General features: G+C 43.8%; 1 protein-coding gene across 2 annotated transcripts in view; it reads right to left on the reverse strand.

Moving 5' to 3' along the window:
• Window positions 1–1287: 1287 nt before the first annotated feature.
• SH3BGRL2 (SH3 domain binding glutamate rich protein like 2) overlaps window positions 1288–19207 on the reverse strand; it is a 240015-nt gene continuing 222095 nt past the window's right edge. Inside the window, exon 4 of one of the 2 annotated variants that reach the window (XM_069235630.1) lies at window positions 1288–2419. In XM_069235630.1, the coding sequence (XP_069091731.1) occupies window positions 2405–2419 (15 nt within the window). In that variant the 3' untranslated portion in view covers window positions 1288–2404. Of the gene's footprint in view, window positions 2423–19207 lie in introns of both variants that reach the window. The other variant, XM_069235629.1, reaches the window with a different exon arrangement.

Genomic DNA, 19207 nt, shown 5'->3' on the forward strand with positions numbered 1-19207 from the left:
GCATTTGTCCCTCTCAGGGAGCAGTATTCACACCTAGTTAACATCTGGGTGACCATTGGAAGGCTCATGCAAATCAGCCTGCAGGAGTTTCAGACAGGAAAAAGGTGACTTTCTAAAAGTTACTTCTCCTTAATATTTATAAATAATCCAAATTTACCATTAAATTAGCCTTTTAATAAATATTAGAAATAGTTGTTTAATCATTTCTCTTGCTGGTCACTGAGATAGCAGACTTAATATTTAATGTTGCTACCCAGTGTCTCTCTATAGACCAGTCAGCCTTCCTTCAGTGAAAATAGCTTTTTTTGTGGTAGTCACTGCAAGGAAATGTTAACTTTAAAATTGTACATATCCTACTTTTAAATATCATACACCCTACTGTGTAGACTACAAGGCCTACATATGTGTCACTTAATATTTAAACGGAAGGTTTTAACCTGTAACAAAAAAAAAAGAAAAAGATTTATACTGACAGGTTGCAGTGCATGTTTTGCACTGTTACAGTCAGGATACATTGGTAACGCTAAAAGCATGTTTGCACTGCCACCATAGTGGATGACACAATAGGCACTGCAGTCCACTAGTGGCATTTAAGTTCCAGGCCTGGGTACCTTTTTACCATATACTAGGGACATATAAGCCTGTTAATTATACCAATTAGGAGTATGCCAATTCGGCTCTGCTTAAAAGGGGAACACAGACACCTTAATAGTGGTTAGCAGGGGTAACGTGCACAGAGTTCTAAAGCCAGCACAACAGTTAGGGTATAAATCTTAGAGGGACATCATATAAAAAACAAAAATCATAATTTCCTACACCTACCTGTTCTTAGGAATGTTCACCATCACTTTAACAAGGTTCCAATTTAGTCTTGCTACACTGCTTATAACTGTCAGTTTTGTCAGCCTTGACTTCGCCTCTAAAGGCATGAAAAAAACAGATGAGGATCTAATGTCAGTGCGCATGGATGGCTCTTATATAGCTCTGATTATGTTGTGTCCGAGGTGATACTTGGAGTTGATATGGAGTCAATCACTATTGAATGGCGAACTACAGCTAGCTTGACTTTTCTGGATCCAATTGGTTATCTGAAGGAGATTTAAGAAGTGTGTAAACCACAGACAGATAAGAGAATCATCCAGAGATCTCATTACCAAAGTTAAGTAACTAGTTCTTCTAGATAATAAAAACAGGTGACAGTGCTGGGCTTGCTCCTCAAGTTTTCAACAAAATAGCTAGAATTTTCTAAAATTAGTGCTAACCTGGTAAATATGCTATTCAAGGTAAAAATTAAAAAAAACAATTTTAATTTTGGCAACCTTGTAATTAATGTAAATGACGTGAATGTTCAAGTCCTATAATATTCTATTGTGTATGGCTGTAACACATTCCATGATAGGACAGATAAATTCATGGGACTAAAAATATATTCATGGACGCGACATCAACATAGGATAAACTACACACATGATAGCAGCACTCAAATGGCATCCTGTTTCCTTGGGACAACAGATGGGACCACAAACCAAGTATGTATATATTTCTTATTAAACATTAAAAGATACAGCTTATGCAAGCATTTTCTCCTGTATTAAAAAACATATTAGGTAATGCGTCATTGAACATTTAAAATTCACCTGGACAACAAATCACCAATGTTAGGGAAAATGTAAACTTTTAACACCATTATGTAAGTCTGTGCTATATACAGGTAATCATAAAGTTTCCCCTCCACATGAAAGCTTTTGTACTGGTTTAAAAAAAAAAAAAAAAAAAAATGATTAACATTTTGTGTAATTCGAATCAGAAAGGTCATTGTTGGATGGTATGAACAAGTGAGGTGTTCCTACACAACCTCAAATTATTACTACAACCCCAACATCAGAAGTAGGTTTTAAACCTCTTAAACAAAACCCTCTCATCCCATCTGCCCCATCCATAGACGTAAGTAAAATTTCAGATACAGATGGCAAAGATCCATTACATACTCAAGAACACAATTAACAGGATTCAGCACCACAGAAGGGAGGGGGTGGAGCAAAACAATACCATGACAGACTTAGCCCAGAGATTGCAACAGGAAGCTATGGCAACAATGTAACATCATAGTAACATACGTTTGCTGGGTCACTGCCATCAAGCTGTCCAATGGATAAACCCATTTTACAGTACAAAATCAACAAATTGTAAAATATCCAGCAGGGAGTTTCCAGAAATTCAATGCAAACGCCATTGTGTTCATGTGCTTCATCAATCACGCATAGTCCACCATCTTTGGAAAAATTCTCTTCTGTAGTATGCAGCGAAAAGATGACAAATTTTGGCATTCATCACAGTGATCCAAACAAAAGTATCCATCAGTGAGCCATCAAGATGTGCTTTTGTAATATTTTGCATCTCCCATCTAGAGTTCAGCTGTTTGCTGCGAAATAAAGAAATGCACAATATTAGTGTATCAGAAAACCGGAATTAAATAAGTAGAATTTCAAGGTTTTTAAAGTTTCTGAATTGTAAGTTTATGATCTAATCAGCGCTATTGTTTAATGATTTATGCATATTTAATGAGAATTATTTCATTTTAAGAACTCAAAACAAACTATTTTCGATGATGGAAAAGAAAGGTAACTTGACAAGTAGTACTAATGTTTGAAATATACTAAAGTATAAAAATGTATGGTTTGGAATTTTGCAATCAAACTCCACAGCAATTCCAACAAGCAAATACCAATAGTAAATGGCTAAAAAAAAAATACAAAACCTGTAAAACCCATATAGAAATGTTAAAAGTACTACAATTACAAAAAGCAGTCAAAATGAACAGCAGATTCGGATGCCTGCCAGGTTCTTTATAGATTCCCGACTTTTAAATAGTCCACCTCCAGGATGGAACAATTTCCATTACAAAGCCTTTTGGCCTTCAAACTAAAAAAAATGTCAAACTGGTCAGCTCGATAGAACTGGCTGAAAGAGCAGAGTTTAAGCAATATGTTCTCAATTTAATACACAGCACAATAGAGTATATGCATGTATGTCTGGTGATCCTTCATGAAACTGAAATATGCTTCTTTCGAATAAGACACCGTATAGAGGGGTTTGGGGAAGTTGCTAGAATGCCAGGCTACAAGATGGCCACACAAGTGTGAGGCTTCTTGGATGAGGCACCATTATCCTGATCTAGTCACACTTTTATGGCAGCATCCCAGTCTAATCCGCCAGCCTGTTAACACCTGACAACAGCAAATCTCCCCCCTCCCCCCAATCTGTGGCCAGAACACTGTACAGGCAGGCTCCTGGGACAGCTGAGCAGCGCTTCACTGCCTCTCGGAGTTGTATGTGATGGTAAGCATGTGCAGACCTCACTACGGGTGGCTCTGGTCTAAGCCGTCGCTGTAAAGGGAAATGAGTGCACTGGCCCAAGAGGCACACCAGGACTGAGCATAGCCATGGGTGGCTCGTGGGGAGGGCGCAGCTGCCTGCCAGGTTGGGGGCGCAATGTGAGCTCTGGCGATCCCTGGAGCCTGGTGTGGGCCCCATGCCATTCTGGAGCTGCAGAGTAGGCAGCAGACCTGATGGTGGGTTGAGGTAACCCTTCCCCGAGGAGCTGCTTCTGCGCTCTGCATGGAGGATGGCGGGTGCCTACTACCCTGCATCTGGGCCTACTTGACTGGGCCTGGCTTCCACTGTACACTGCGAGACGCATAGTGCTTGCTGACTGAGCCGTGCCAACACTGCCTCAGATTAGTGACTGTGGCCAGACAGACGACCAGTGAACACAAAGTACCTGGAAACTGCAGAGATCTGTGGGGGGCATACGTGACAGATCCTTTGAGTTGCAGCCTGCTCATGCTGCCCAGTGTGATCCTTGCACTAGGAGGGTGGGCTCCCAATACAACCCACCATCATATGTTGAGGATTCCTCATGCTGACTTTGGGGACGCCCCCCCTGACTTTTCGGCTGGACCCCCTCCCGTGCCAGTAAAGATAAACTGGTCCCACATTCAACATCCTACTCCCCCATGTTGGTATCTGACCTTGGCCTTATAGGCATGATTTGTCAGCAACTGGGGGAACTGTGCTACACAATGTGACAAGCAACGGGGGTACCAATCATGGTACTACTAGGAGATTTTAGATAACGGGCAGTCTACTACAAGACACCATAGTAAGGTGCTGTTACATTGGTCTTGGTCCTGCCAAGGCTCTTGAGGCGAGCAATAAGGCCAAGGTGATATGGAGACTTCCCAGCCTGCACTTACTGGAGATGCGAGTGACAGGTCCCAGTGACAGGTGGGGTATCGTGCTGGTCTGAGGCACAGTATGGGACGAGCTGAGCATAAACAGATTAAGTTGAGCTTTAATGCCAAGAAAACGGCCAGGATGATGTCGGCTGACCAGGCAGAAGTGCCTCTGGAGACTACTAAACCAGACATTCAATCTTGCCTACTCCAGATGCAACAGAGTCTGACCTCCATTGACTCCTTAACACAAAAGGCAGACTCAGTGGCCACAGCTCTAGCTAAGCAAGATAAACAGATCTCAGCTACCAAATCATGCATTTCAGAAGTAGAGGACATCATGAATAACGCCACAGACTAACTACTTAGTATGCAAAAAGTTCAAGCGAAAAATGAATATTTAGAAGCCTGATCTTGGAGCAACACTCTGAGGCTGGTGGGTCTTCTTGAATCCACAAACACATGCAATATGACTGACTGTTGAAAACCTTCTCACAAAAATTTGGTGCAGATGTGTTCTCCCAACTATTTGCAGTGGAACAGGCACACTGCTTCGTTGGGACCACAGCTGCCTCCTGCGAACCTCCTAGAGCAATTATAGCAGCCTGATTAATTATTCAGATTGCGATATGGTCCTATGCGTAAGCTGTGAGAAGCAGACCCTTACATATGAAGGCACCACACTCTTCATCCATCTAGCCCAACTTCACTCAAAAAGTGCACAAGGTCAGGCGAATGTATGTTCCGATCAAATGTAAACTACAGCAGGAAGGTATTCCATTCCGTTGCTCTACCCGGCGTGTCAAGATTACCTTAAAAAATAAACCCTACATTTTTAATGATAAACAATCAGCTTCCCGATTTCTAAGCAAGGTCAAGTAAGGGGAGGTTATCCCATCCGACAGTCAACCGGGTCCTGCTGATACAGACTTAATTAACGTTGAGTGATGCTGACTGGTGAGGGCATCAATGGATGTTTGACTAATGCCCTTTTCAGCTCATGAAACTCTGTTATCATTTCTGACCAGATGCTGTGCTCTGCAGCAGATGAGGGATATCCTAGCTGGATTCTGCTGTCTGTCTTTCTGCCGGAGTCACCACATTGCCTTTGCTGAAAATGCCCTGTATGTTATTATGTTCTATTGTGGGTCTTGCTGGTGCATACTATTTTTATTCTTTGTTTGGCATCTTCCTCATCTGGTGCTTACTGATACAGCATTCGCTGAAGAGATTGAAGATTAAATGTTGGCTTTATTTTCCTCCTTATGAGGGATCTATTTCATATTCAGGACTGCTACAGGAAGCCTTTAAGCCTTTATATTGGGGGAATCTGTATTACTTAGCAACATGGAGTGCTGGTGGCTATCTGTACTCATTTAAACGTGTTGGAGAGGGAGCTGGGAGCCCTTGAAAATTGGTTAAGCCGCGACACTTCAACAACTGTTCTAGCAGACACCCATTTGAAGAGGAGGCTGACAGGGAAGTTAAACACATCAGTTTGCCACTGCAAAAACATATGGTGGGGCTGACAGACCACGCAGAACTGTCGCTAGATGACTAACGGAATAGAGGATCCGTCCCTGTAGTTCAAACACAGAGAGATGATGGTATGATGAGGTTTACAGCCATATTCTATAAAGCTAATAGTTTAGCTCCCAGGTTCCAACTACTATATGTGGAGACGTGACAGAACGGCTCACTCCCCCTTCCTTTCTAGAGGCTATAATCACCCTGCTGAAACCTGGCAAAGATCCACAATAAACTAAACCCTATCCTCCATTATAACTTATAAAGACTAGTTCAAAAAGTTTTGTCAAAATCCTCACCAACAGGCTTCTGCTACTGCTCCCTAACCTTGTTCTTACGGACCAAGCAGGATTTATACTCAGGAGTGCTACTTCACATAACTCCGCACCATATTTGCATTACTGCATCAAACTGACCCTTTACAAGATGCAGCAGCAGTACTATTAGACCCAACTAGAGTGTTTGTTTCTGTGGAATGGGAATACCTTTTTGCTGTACTCAGTCGCATGGGGTTCCTGCACGCTTTATATGCTAGGCTCAGCTGCTTCATACTACCCCTAGGGTGGGAGTGAAGGGCTTGACCTCATCCATTTGCAATAAAGCGAGGCATGAGACAGGAATGTCCCGTCTCCTCTGCTGTTCGCTTTACATCAGAACACCTAGTCTGTGCTGTTAGACAGCAGCATAGACACAGAGGCACAGCATTTGTGACACACAATCTAATTATATCCCTATATGCAAGCAATATTTCACTTTACCTTTGTAACCCTAGCCAGAACCTTGCACCAGTGATGCAAGAATTCACTCCTTTTAGCATCTTGCTTGGTATAGCTATCAATTGAAATAAATCTGCCATCTTCCCTCTCACTGAAGCAATGAAAGCGCATCAGCATGCCTATCCTTTTTTATGGTGCACTACATCACTAAAATACCTTGGCATCTGGATCAGCTGAAACTGAGAGACCACCATCGGAGAACTATGCTACAATTGTATCACAAATGGAGGACCAGGCGGCACACTGGATCATTCTTTTGTCCCTACATGGCAGAATTGCCCTGTTGAAAATGAATCTCCTCCAAAAACTCTTGTACCTTTTTAGTAAATTGATTACCCAGATCAGGCAGTTGTTTTGTATGTTTAAATCACTCAAGATTAAACTTGCATGGGCAGGCAAACAGCCACTTGGGTCAAATGGGAAACTGACGCTCCCATATGAACTGGGCGGTATAGCTGCACCCGCCTTTGAGCTCCATTATCTCTGCATGTAAGCACAATATGCATATTATTGGTTACATCTTCCACCCTATTTGGCACACATTGCTACTGAACATGATGCAGCATTTCCGGCCCGCTACCTACACTTATAGGACAGCATCCGAGACGTAAACATGCTGAAGTTCACACAGTGGAAAAAATTAATATTTGCAATGAAAAGGCAAAACCAATTACCTCTCCCTAGCATTAGTACATAACATTTATCCAGAACAATTTTATTTTCTGTATTTGTTCTTCTGTGTGCGATAAATGTTTTTCAATTAAAATTGTTCTGGATAAATGTTATGTATTGATGCTAGGGAGCGGGAATTGGTTTTGCTTTTCATTTTAAATAATTTTTTCCAAGTTAACTAGTGTTGGCTCGTGTTTCTTTTGTGTAATTTGATTGGCCTAACCTCACTGTTTTAGAAGCCATACCCCTTATCTATTACGGAAGTTCACACAGTGGCGCATACGCAACTTGCTTGGGATGGTATACGCAAACAATATGGAAGAGACAAATTATACCCACCCCATCAAGCCCTTACACCTTTTCCTCTATTATTAAGTACAATCAAATCCAATACACTGAGCAGGCTCTCCTTTTGGGGTATGAAAAGAATGGAAGACTCGTTCCCGAATGGAGAATTTATACTGGCTTTAGATGTTTTAGACCGGGTGGATGCAAATGCCCTGGACTCATTTCTCTATTTACAGATCTGGGTGAAATGTAAAGAGCACTATTCCTAAATTTCTGCATGCAGCCTCTAAATGTCATGCACTGACAGTCCTACTCATGGCAGACTCCTGCCGACACATGGTCACGTGATTGTATGCCACAATACAAGCCATGGCCACAATTAAATCTCCAGAAATAAGGGAAGCTCGGGAAAAGGATCTGGGTGACGTTATTGCCCCCAAAGAATGGACCTTCTGCAGTGCGCTGACCCACGCCCTGGCTTCCAATGGTCATTTGCGCCTAATTCACTTCAAATTCCTCCACTGAGTGTATTGTATTCTGCTATAGTTGCATAAGTGGGGACTGCAATCAACATCTGACTGGGTCCGTTGTGGTTGACTGTGGCGGATTTTATATATATAGTGCTTGGCTATGCCCCTCTGTAGCTGCCTGCTGGTCTCAAGTATTTCAAGACTTATCCAAAATGAGAAATGCAGGTATTGCTTATGCCTAAAATGGCCCTACTGGTCTGCAACTAAAGCATTACACACGAGGCACAGTGGTATGTTTCCCTCACCTTATTGTCACCTTGTGTTTGAGGCGGTTGGCTTATAGAAATGCAATCCTCTGGGACTGCTGGTGTTATTCTTTGCTCAGCTTAGTGTAAAGCAGTGGTTCCCAATCTTTTGACTTCTGAGGACCCCCACATTATCATTACAGGATCCCGGGCATCCTCACTAAATCATTATTTGGAAACCGGTGACCCCCCACTGAGTCATTACTGAAAGCTGGGGATCTAATCTGTTAACATTATTTCATTTTCTAAGTAGTCACGGACCCCCTGAGGAGGCTTCGCAGGCCCCCAGGGGTCCCCGACCACAGGATGGGAACCAGTGGAGTAAATGATCTATCAAAACGATACTGTATGTGGTGCAATAGTGCAAGGCACTGTACTGGGAATGTTTATGGCAGGGCTGTTTATCTTGCATTGTTCTGTTAAGGCATTGTACTTACCCACTGCATCTTAAGACATCAATATTTTTTTATTTTTTTTAAAGGACCAGTTGTATGAAGTGTTCTCATTGAGTATTTCCCAGGCCAGGTAAAGGACTCGTCATATACAACTTCCCAATACTGACAATATGGTGAAGAGAATTTCCAACAAGGATTTTGTTTGTCAGTTAGAATATCCTCCACTCTAGCTGTATGCCAACAGGGTAAGAAGCATTTATCTGGATTAGTTGGCATGTATGCACTTTATAACGGACATGAGGTGATAGAACTGTCTTAGACAAGATTTTGTACCACTGGACAGACATATTATGTTGCACACTGTGAACACCTCTTAAAAATATATTAAAGGTACATGAGAAAGATGGCAGTATTTAACCGACCTTTAATCTCCTCTACGAGGCTGTACATAAAAAAAAAACGACTTACTATTGATCAGACCAGGGTTGTCCAACTGCCACTGAACTTTGTTGATTCTTACCCTAACTGTTATACTGACTCGGGATGCAACAACATACACCACATGCATTACATTTGCCTCTATTCAAACACACATCTCAACTTTACGCAAACTTGATGTTCTCGCAGAACACACAGACCCTCTACCCCCGCCACCAAGCCTGATTGAGTCCAAAGCTCACCAAATGTTCCTTCCTTCCTCCATATAACCACTACAGAGCAAAAGGTCAAACTAGTGGCAACATGCATTTTTCAAAACCATACACCCAACTGCTCTATGCAAGTTCACTTCAAAAGTCCCTGTCACAAGTGTATCAGGGAAAAAAACAATACATGAAATAAGTACTAACTGAACAATGTCACTCCCACCTCTATGGCACCAATTCCCAAGGCCCCAAAGCCATACAACAAGGAACACAAAGGCAGCGCAGATGAACACGTTACTTACCTTTTTAATGATTTTTTGGCAGATATCCCATTTAATCACAGATTGCTCACCCTTTGAAGTTCCCCAAGCACCAGACCAAAGTGGACCTAAACAGAGCAAATGGAATGGCCCTCCTTGTGGAGTTGACTGTCAAGACAGTAATACCTGGTGAATGTATTTAGAGACGCCTATGTAGCAGCCTAGTAGATATACAACATCAGAACACCTCTCACCTACGCTGTTGTGATGAACTTGGCTCTGGATGAATAGGCCCCTCAGGAGTCTCCTTTTTGACCAGGGAATAGCATGTATTCAGGCACAGGAAGATCCAACTGCACAAGAATTACTTATGAACCACTACCCCCTCTTAGTATTGGCCAACCAGTGAAAAGCTGGTTATCCATCCAGTGCTCTTTGTGCACGCGATGGAGAAGCTAAGATCTCATTTTGAGAACAGACAATGAAGACTCTCCTCCTTATAGGAATCAGGTAAAGCAAAAACTGTGAAAGTTATAAATTGGCTCATTTATGAAAGTATTATACCATGCCCGTAAGGAAAAAAGGAAAAGTGAGTTTGCAGCAACAATTTAAATCACGAAAACGGTGGTTTACAGAGTTTGCACTGACAGTGCCAGCAGTTTGATGACAATGCACGCAAAATTAATTCTTAGGAGAAATAATGTCTTCATGGTCCGATATCTCAGACAGCAACTATGCAAGGGCTTGAGAGGCATGCACAAAGAATGTAAGGGCCAAATTAAGGTCCCACTGACGAAGGATGCAGGGGGGAAATGTATGCGAGACCCTTGAAAAAAATCTATCACAAATGGTGTCTTGAATAAAGAAGGTGGAACAGGCAAACATAGAAAAGGCAAAAGTGCAGACAAATAACGTTTAACAGTGTCCAGCAAAAGGCTTGCGGAGCCAGAGATGGAACAAATAATGTAACATATGACAGTTCGGCCTAAAGAGGGTACATCTGACATTCTATGTATCTGGCTAGAAACTTCACCCAATGTAAGAATACCATCCACTGCTTCACCTGGCACATCAAATCTACTAAGTAGATCCCCTTAATCTCCATGTATGGGATGTAGTTTGTGGAAATTCAGGGGCAGGACTCTGAAGGGGTTCAGAAGTCAAAGTTCTAGAATCTGCATAGTTCCTCAAAAAATAACTAGAGAAGCACCCCCTGTGCTACCTCTCTCCCAAAACCCTCTTATGACCTCTTTAGGTAGTAGCGACCAAACTTCTGGCACACAAATGGTGCCATATCTGATGAGGTCTGAACAAAAACAGGTGGTATATGAGGGCAGGAGTAACCTTGCTTAACGACGCACAGCACTGACTGATCAGAAGTTAAAGCACCCAACTGAGCAGGAAAATATTGTATTCTTCCCCCTGTCATTATCAAAGCATTATCATTATCCTGTGAGAACGGGAATCAAAGCAGCTTGGCAGCAACTGCTGCAGAGAGGGAGGAAGAAGACTTTTTCCATGACCTCTGCCACCTGCCACATCCTCCTGAGCCACAAAAGGACTATGTTGGCTGTTGTAAGTTCTGCGAGAGCTGCCTTTGGCGATAGGCAAGGCATCAACACCAGCCTGCGAACTGCTTTGTCACCAAAAAGCCTAGAAACATCAAACAACATATCAGTAAGAGATGTCTGGTAATCCCCAGAAAATCCAGTGGTGTGTACTCAAGTATGACACGTGCTCACGCAAATGGTGCCCAAGGAAAGACCCACACAGATGTTTGTGTCCAGGCTAGCCTTCAAGACATTTTGCTGCGTCCTGTACACACTGAATTGTCTGAGTGAAGGTATCATTGAATTTGTCAGCCATGGCGGACAAAATCTCGCAGGCTAAATCCCACAGTGCATGTGTGTATTGTCTTAGTACACAGAAGACATTCAGGGACCTCGGGGCCAAGTTAGTAGCAGAAAAGACCCTCTTCCCAAATGCACCAGTAGGAAATGAGTTGTGGGCTTACCTTGCTGGTAGAAGCCTGAATCACCAAGGTCTTGGCAGTCGGGTGTTGAGTAACAAAACTGTATCTCTAGGAGTGGGCCTACGATACCTAGATTCTGTGCAACTTACTAGGGGACATTAACACAGCTTAAACACGTCACCATCAAGTTGTTGTCACGGGTTCATTGAAAGGCTAAAATAGCAGGCCCAGGCTACAAGATTTGTCCGTAGGTTTGTCTTAATCTCTTCAGTAGGTAACTATAGGTCTAACACTTCTGCTGCTCTACAAACTACTATAGAAACAGACACTTTCCACAGTGGAGGGGGGTGGGGCTTCATGCGGGGAGTCTCTGGGGAATTATCAAGGAAACTGACATTCTGCAGATGTACGAATAGGCCAGCATCACTGCAGTGGGGGGACGGACACTGTACCTTGATAAAGTTGATAGCAAGATATAAGCCTGCATGTAGTGGCGTCAGCTCAGATTGGAACCGGCCATCAAGCTGGATTTGATGTAGGCAGTGCTGTAGTTTGGGCCCACGCTTGGGTGGTTGGAAAAGACAAGGTCTCTGATACAAGGATGGCATTATGAAGTAGCACTAGTAAGCAGCTAGAGAAAGCGCAATAGGGTTGGATCTGGGGATTGAAGTCCTATTGTCAGCCCCTGTGGCTCCCTGGACCTCAATGGTTCACCTGAGGGATTTTGCATCGTCCTGAAAAGTAGCAGCATAGCATCCTTGAAGGTCTCTATCTGCTGCAGGGTGGACAATGGCATAGGGATTCCTGGGCATGCCGGGACTAGCCTCATAGTGACAGCAGAATCAGGTCCTTACAGTGCTGACTATGTGTCTATCTGGCACGGAACTGGTGAGGCATAGAAAAGTTTAGTTTGAACGTCTTACACTTGGGTGCAAACTGTTACTCTACTTTGTCTTACAGGAAAATGGTGACCAGGAGTGGTGCTGGGACAGAAAGCAGGCTCACTATTTTGAGCTCTACTTAGTATGCTTTTGTGTTCAGCGACGTATAAACTTCTCCTGTTCCCGAGTGCTTTTGGGTTAATCTATCACATGACTGAGTCATGCCCAGACCCTAGACATCAAGTGGACTTGGAAGGCAAGGTGGGAAAGGGAGTAATTCCCTAGGACACTTTGTTCTGAGAATCTTGATTTTGTTGGTGAACATTGAAAAAAATGAGCAATGAAGCTTCAAATCTACATCAAAGGGCGCAGAAAGAAAGTAACGGACATCACGCAGGAGCAGCGAATATATAATGTTTTGCACCATAGCTTCAGAGGTGAAGCGAGATAACCATAGTCTGATGGTTCCAATACTAGATAACTGGGGCCATTCCTATGAAAAGTTCCAGATCCACTCTGGGGAATTTCATAAGGTAAGGAATGTGTGGCCAGAAGCATCAATCCGATATAGGGTGTAATACACATGCCACACTGCCCAGAACAAGTGTAAGCGTGCTCACCAGAACATCTGAAAACCTGCAACAGGCCACAACACAGGTACACTTTGTATATATTGATAACACAGTAATAGTGAAAGAAGGGCCGAAGATATTTTCACACTGTAGTTATACGTTTTAAAATATAACTGCCAACTTTTTTTTTTTTTATATCTGCTTGTAGCCCGTGAAGCAATTCGGGAAAAGCTAAATAACAATGTATTCTAACTTACTCACAATGATATCGCAAGCCGAAGGTGGAATGTAAAGAAACTCATTCCTATACTTTTACATATTATGTGAAGCATTACACAGTAGGATGTGAAGCACCTCTTAAAAAGATTGAGGAGTTTTGGGATTAATGAATTGGGTACTTTCAGGCAATCCTCTTTACTCTGAACACCATCTCTCATACCAACACTTACCGTAGGAGGTGTCCCATCTCCCATATAGGCACCACATGACAGCCTGAGCGGATCAAAACTAAAAGCAAACCCTACACCCCCCCTCCCATCTTCCCTTCATTGCTCCTCTTATTAACCAAGCAATAAATCCTAAAGCTAAGAATAGAATCAAGGTTGTGAATGCGATAGGCAGGAATGGTAGTAAGTAGTGGTATGAGAAAGAATATGTGGATTAATAAGGATTATCATTAAGTAATTGATTCATTGTTCGGGTTCAGAGATATCGCCATAGTAATGCATGTTAACTAGATGAAACTATCCAGATGTATGGGCTTCCCTCATGTTTGTATTGTGCAGTGTTGAAAAGGTATTACAGATATATATATATTTAAAGTAATTGACTCATTACCTCTACAGCCCATTTTTCATACCACTACTTACTATATGAGGATATACCCGAGCAATATGTAATCATTCAATTCCAAGAACGCCCAAATTGATACAAAATTGAATTCAATGAAAAACTTTGAAAAAACAGAAACAGTACAGAGTAATTTACAGTCCTGATCATAGTCTCTAAACCCTGGAACCAAAATCCAATGTCCAATTTGTAATGAGAGCCCAAAGTTGAAGTGGCCCACTTCGCTGCTATACATGTCTGAACTTGAAGTCCCCATGCTTCTGCCTAGGATGCAACCATGCCTCGTTCATTTCCCATGTACCGTCCTCAACAAATTCATGTTTTGCGATTCATCGGGCGTGGAAATAAAGTTCTTAATTCATCTATTGAAAGAAGCATTGGAATCCTCCGCCCCCTCCCCCCCCAATGAAGTTAATAAACAGATTGTGTGAAGTCCTTAGTCCTTGATACCCCTTTTTGCTGCCTTTAAAACGTCCAAAGTATGCAGGGATACCTCTATAAGGGTTGAGAGTATTGGAAAAAAAGGCTATTTCTTGTTTATTATTTATTTTCTCTGTTCAGAAAAGGACAACACGTAAGGACAGAATCAAAGTCTAAATTTAAGAACCAAGCTGTCGGAAAAGATAATGAAATGAGGATGTTGAAGAGAATGAGTTCTCAACACCCCTAACCTCCAAGCCGATCTTAAGGCAACCGGAAACAAAACCTTCAGAGATAAATGTTCAGGACTGAAGAGCATTAACTGCTAAAGGGAAATTCCCATGAATAATCTCCTGGATTAACTAAGAGTCTAACTACTGCTTTAGAAGTCTATTGCCTAAAGACTCTATTCCAGGGACACCTCAAAGATCTCCTGCAGCTTTTGCTGCCCGTGCACCCTTCAGAGTAGCGGTGGCTAGACCTTTGTCAAACCCATTTTAACGAAATATAAGGACCCATTCATTACTCAAGGGTTCATGCCTTTTCAGTACACCATTTTGGAACTGTGGCCCAATGAGCCTCATAAAAGTTTCTTGTGGACAAATGCCCAGACGTCTACACAGAACGCCACATGAGATGAAAGATCTAACATTTTAAAACTACTCCTCTCAACAGTCATGCTGTCAGCCTCTTTCTCAGGCACGCCCCTAGAGAACGACTAGGAGACTTAAATAGATCCTGCTTTTTTTTATTTTTTATAACCAACTTTATTGTTTTGTATATTAACCACTTGTCACATGTACATATTATATCATAGTTACACAATGAACTCGCTAGCCTAAAGTTATATAAGGTCCATCGACAAACATATCTCCTGTCTACCTGTCTAGCGTTCGTACTAAATCAAGACTGGACGTCTGTCTCGCCCTCCTGGGTAGACACCTTCCACCCCTGTATCTCCCAGCTATTTGGACCAGATCTAAGTGTGCTTCTGTGAGCAACACCGTGCCTCGTAAACCGGTTATTCCATCTGGCCACACCAGCTGACTCCTCACCTCCATCTTGAAAGTGCAGGATGAGTGGGAGCCTTCCAGTGTGCAGCAATGTCTCTTTTGGCTACTAGTATTGCTGAATTCAATAACCTATTTTGCGTTCTTGTCTCTCCTATCCCTTTGTCCACCCCCAGCAACACAGCAAGAGGAGAGAGGTTCAGGGTCTGACCCACTAGCTCAGACAGTTCCAACAGTATTGCTCTTCAGTAATGTTGAATGATCGGGCAGGCTCATGTTATATGAAAGAAATCGGCTGGTGTGTGTGAGCAATGTGTGCATTTCGGAATTGTGCCGCAGGCCTGTTCAGAATAGCCCATCAAGGGTGAGGTAAGAGCAGTGCGAATCTGCATTAGTCGCAGCCTGGCGGAGATTGCGTTAGTTCTGGGGACCATTACCGCATCTCGCCAGTCCTCACCCTGAAGGGGGCCAAGCCATGTCTCCCATCTAATTCTGAGAGCGTGAAGCCCTGCAGCTCTGTTCAGTAGGATTGAGCGATATATCTGTGATACTCTATCTTTACCTATGGTCCCCATCATCACTTTGGCCTTCATGGGGCTGAATTCAGGTAGGGAGGTGTCAAGAGGAATGTGTACCTTCAATGCTGGATATAGCTGTAGGAATTTGGGGAACTCCGTTGCAGATAGGGAGTAGGTTCATTGAAGGTCTTGAAATGTTATGTTTGAATTGTACCAGACGTCGCCAACTAGGGCGATCCCTATAGAGTCCCATCAGGGGAAGCCCTCTCATTTAGTCACCTCCCTCAGCCATGTCCCCTGCCAAGGTGGCATATGTTGGATGATTTTCCCCTACCACCATGTGTGTTGCAGCACCAACCGCCAGCTATGAAACACTACCCTGGTGACCTCTGGGATGTTGGCAGGGATGGGGGCCCCTATGGTAGTTCCATTACCCTGGAAAACCCCAGGAGGGTTAGTTCTAGTATGTATGTGAAGTCGGCCCAACCTCCCGTAAACCAGTCATTAATGACTAGGAAGTGGGAGGCCCAATTATAGTAATGTAGGTTAGGTAGACTGAGCCCCCCTTCGTATGTGTGCCGTTGGTAAACGTTTAGAGACAAGAATAGTCTGCCTCTCCGTGCCAATCAGAAAGTTCATTTCATGGAACCAGCATTTCGGCATGGTAAGAGGAAAGTTTTGGATTTCATATAAGAAGCGCAGCAGTAGCATCATTTTAAACAGAGCAATATGCCCCATGATGTTTATTGGTAATGCCTGCCATTTTTTCAGGTCTGTCTTGACCCTGCGAACCAAGGGGTTACGTTGAGGGGCCAAGTCATGAAAGGTTCCAAGGCCACAGTCAATCAATCAATGTATTTGTAGATCGTGGCTATTCGCCTGTTAGGGTCTTAAGGCTCTGGCTTGGGGGTGGAGGAGGGGGAGGTGGGTCAGAAGTGAAGGTCAGAGGGGAATCAGATGAAGAGCCACGTTTTGAGGTTCTTTCTGAATTGTGAAAGAGTGGGAGATCTTCTGAGGTGGATAGGAAGGAAGTTCCAGGTCTTGGTGGCGTGGTGGGAGAAGGACCTTCCTCCGGCTGTGGCCTTCAGGACGCGTGGGATGGCGGCGAGGTCGGCGGAGCGGAGTTGCCTGGTGGGCGTGTAGAAGTGGAGTCTTTGGTTGAGGTATTCTGGTCCGGCGTTCTGGAGGGCTTTGTATGCGTGGGTGAGAAGTCTGAATGTGATTCTCTTGTCTATTGGGAGCCAGTGCAGGTCTCTCAGTAGGGCTGAGGTGTGGCTGTGTTTGGGGGCATTCTTGATGAGACAGGCGGAGACGTTCTGGATGCGTTTTAGTCTATTCTGTGCCTTAGTGGTGGTTCCGGCATAGAGTTTGTTGCCGTAGCCTAAGCGGCCTGGGTGACTGTTCTCATGGATTCGGTTGGGATCCATTTGAAGATCTTCCGGAACATGCACATTGTGTTGAAACAGGCAGAGGAGACTGCGCTGACTTGACGGTTCAGCGAGAGAGCTGAGTCCATGATCAAACATACTAGCGATTCTTCACAATTGTAGTCAATTTAAGAGATGCCTTATCTTTGCAGGTGTCACCATATTAAAAATCTCTATATCAAATCATCACTGTATATTTCAAGTTATAACAATAGTGGCGGCTGGTTTGAATTCCCAACTTTTCTTAGTATCATCCCACGCAACGGAAGACGCCAAAGTGCAACTTTGCACTGTAGTCTCTTAAAATGACTACAATTGTAAAGAATCGCTAGTATCGAAGATGACCAATAACTCTGGCAACTATTATCAAGAAACAAATACATTAAATTTGAACCAATAGGTGCTACCAAAATAGAGAGATTACCAGTCCTGATGATGACCCGCTGTTGATTCATATCTATATACAGGGTCGAAACGTCGACAAAAAATTGATTGTGGATTGATGTTAAATTATATAGTGACTTCAGGACTCCTGGATTGAAGGAGCCTTTGGAAGCTCACGGATTATTGTTTTTAACCACATATTTTGTATATATTGTATCTGACACTGACACTTTTTTCACAATATTCACCTTCACTGTGTTTGTATGTTTAGGAGCATCTAGGATTTTATAATAATCATAAGAAGTCTGTGATCAGATTAAAAGATTGTAGTAACTGATTTGATAAAGAAAATAAAGTATAAATTAATCCAAGGATATTGGATGAAATAAATGTAGTTCCTTCCTTGAGAACTTAATTTTAGTCTAGGTATACTTCCCCCTTTTTTTTGACCATATATTACTTCTAAGGCTTTCCTTTCTGAGCGTCTGTTGGAGGGTTTGTTGATGGGGGCTAGGTGTTAGCGCAGTCTGCGATCCAGTTGATGAGGTCCCGGGCAGCTGTGTTAGTGTTGAGGTCGTCTTTGGGAGAATTATGGAGGCTGGTGAGTAGCTGGTCCTTGGTTCTCTTGTTCCAGCTCCTGTGGGGTGGTAAGTGAGCGAAGCGTCGGTCGGGGGATTTGAAGGTGAAGTGGATACAGTGGTGGTCGGTCCATTGGAGTTCGGTGATGTAGCTGATGGAGATGTGGTTGCTAGCGGTGACGATGGGAGTTGAGCGTGTCCGGCGGAGTGGGTAGGCGAGGTAATGAGTTGCTCGAGTCCGAGGTTCGCGAGGTTTTCGAGCAGCGTCGTGGTCAATAGCGTTCTCCAGGTTGAAATTGAGGTCCCCAATGAGTATGTAGTCTTTGGAAGCGAGCGCGTTGGTGGTGGCGGCGATGTCCGCGATGGTGTCGCAGAATGGGGGTGGGTGCCACGTTGGTTGTGGAGTTTTCGGTGCTGGTGGAGAGGCGTAGGGACTCTTTGTGGAAGATGGCGATGCCTACCCTGGGGCGGTTTGTGCGGTCTTTGCGGGTGATCTTGTAACAGTCTGGGATGGCGAAGGCTTTGGAGCCGAAGAAGGGTTAAGACAAGTTTCTGTGAGGAAGGTGGCGTCCAGGGATATGGTGTTGATGAGGATCCAGGGTTCGATGGCGTGCCTGTGGATGGAGCGAGTGTTGATCAAGATACATCTGAAGCTGTGTTCTGTTTTGTGGGTCTTCTGGGGTGGGCTTGAGTGATGGAGCCTGGTGAATTTGCAGTGGCAGCAGGAGAAGGGTCCCTTGGTGTTATTTGGCAATGCCTGCTTACAGTTGTTGTTGTGTCCTGGTTTGCGTGCGATGAGTATACTGACCAGTAGCAGTGGTGGGCGGGAGGACCAGGGGTCTTGGCACTGGTCGGGTCGCGGACGGGCACAGACAGGCCTACCTTTGGCGTGCCAGCGGCGCGGCCGCATAGCAGCTGCCATTAAGTAGGATGGGGGGGGGTGTGGGGGGGGGGGGGGGAGGACAGCTGGGAGGCAGGAGTGAGAAACGGCCAGAAAAGGGGGGGCCGTGGGGGCAACAGCAGC

The sequence above is a fragment of the Pleurodeles waltl genome, chromosome 5 (genome assembly GCF_031143425.1).
Source record: "Pleurodeles waltl isolate 20211129_DDA chromosome 5, aPleWal1.hap1.20221129, whole genome shotgun sequence".
Classification (NCBI taxonomy): domain Eukaryota; kingdom Metazoa; phylum Chordata; class Amphibia; order Caudata; family Salamandridae; genus Pleurodeles; species Pleurodeles waltl.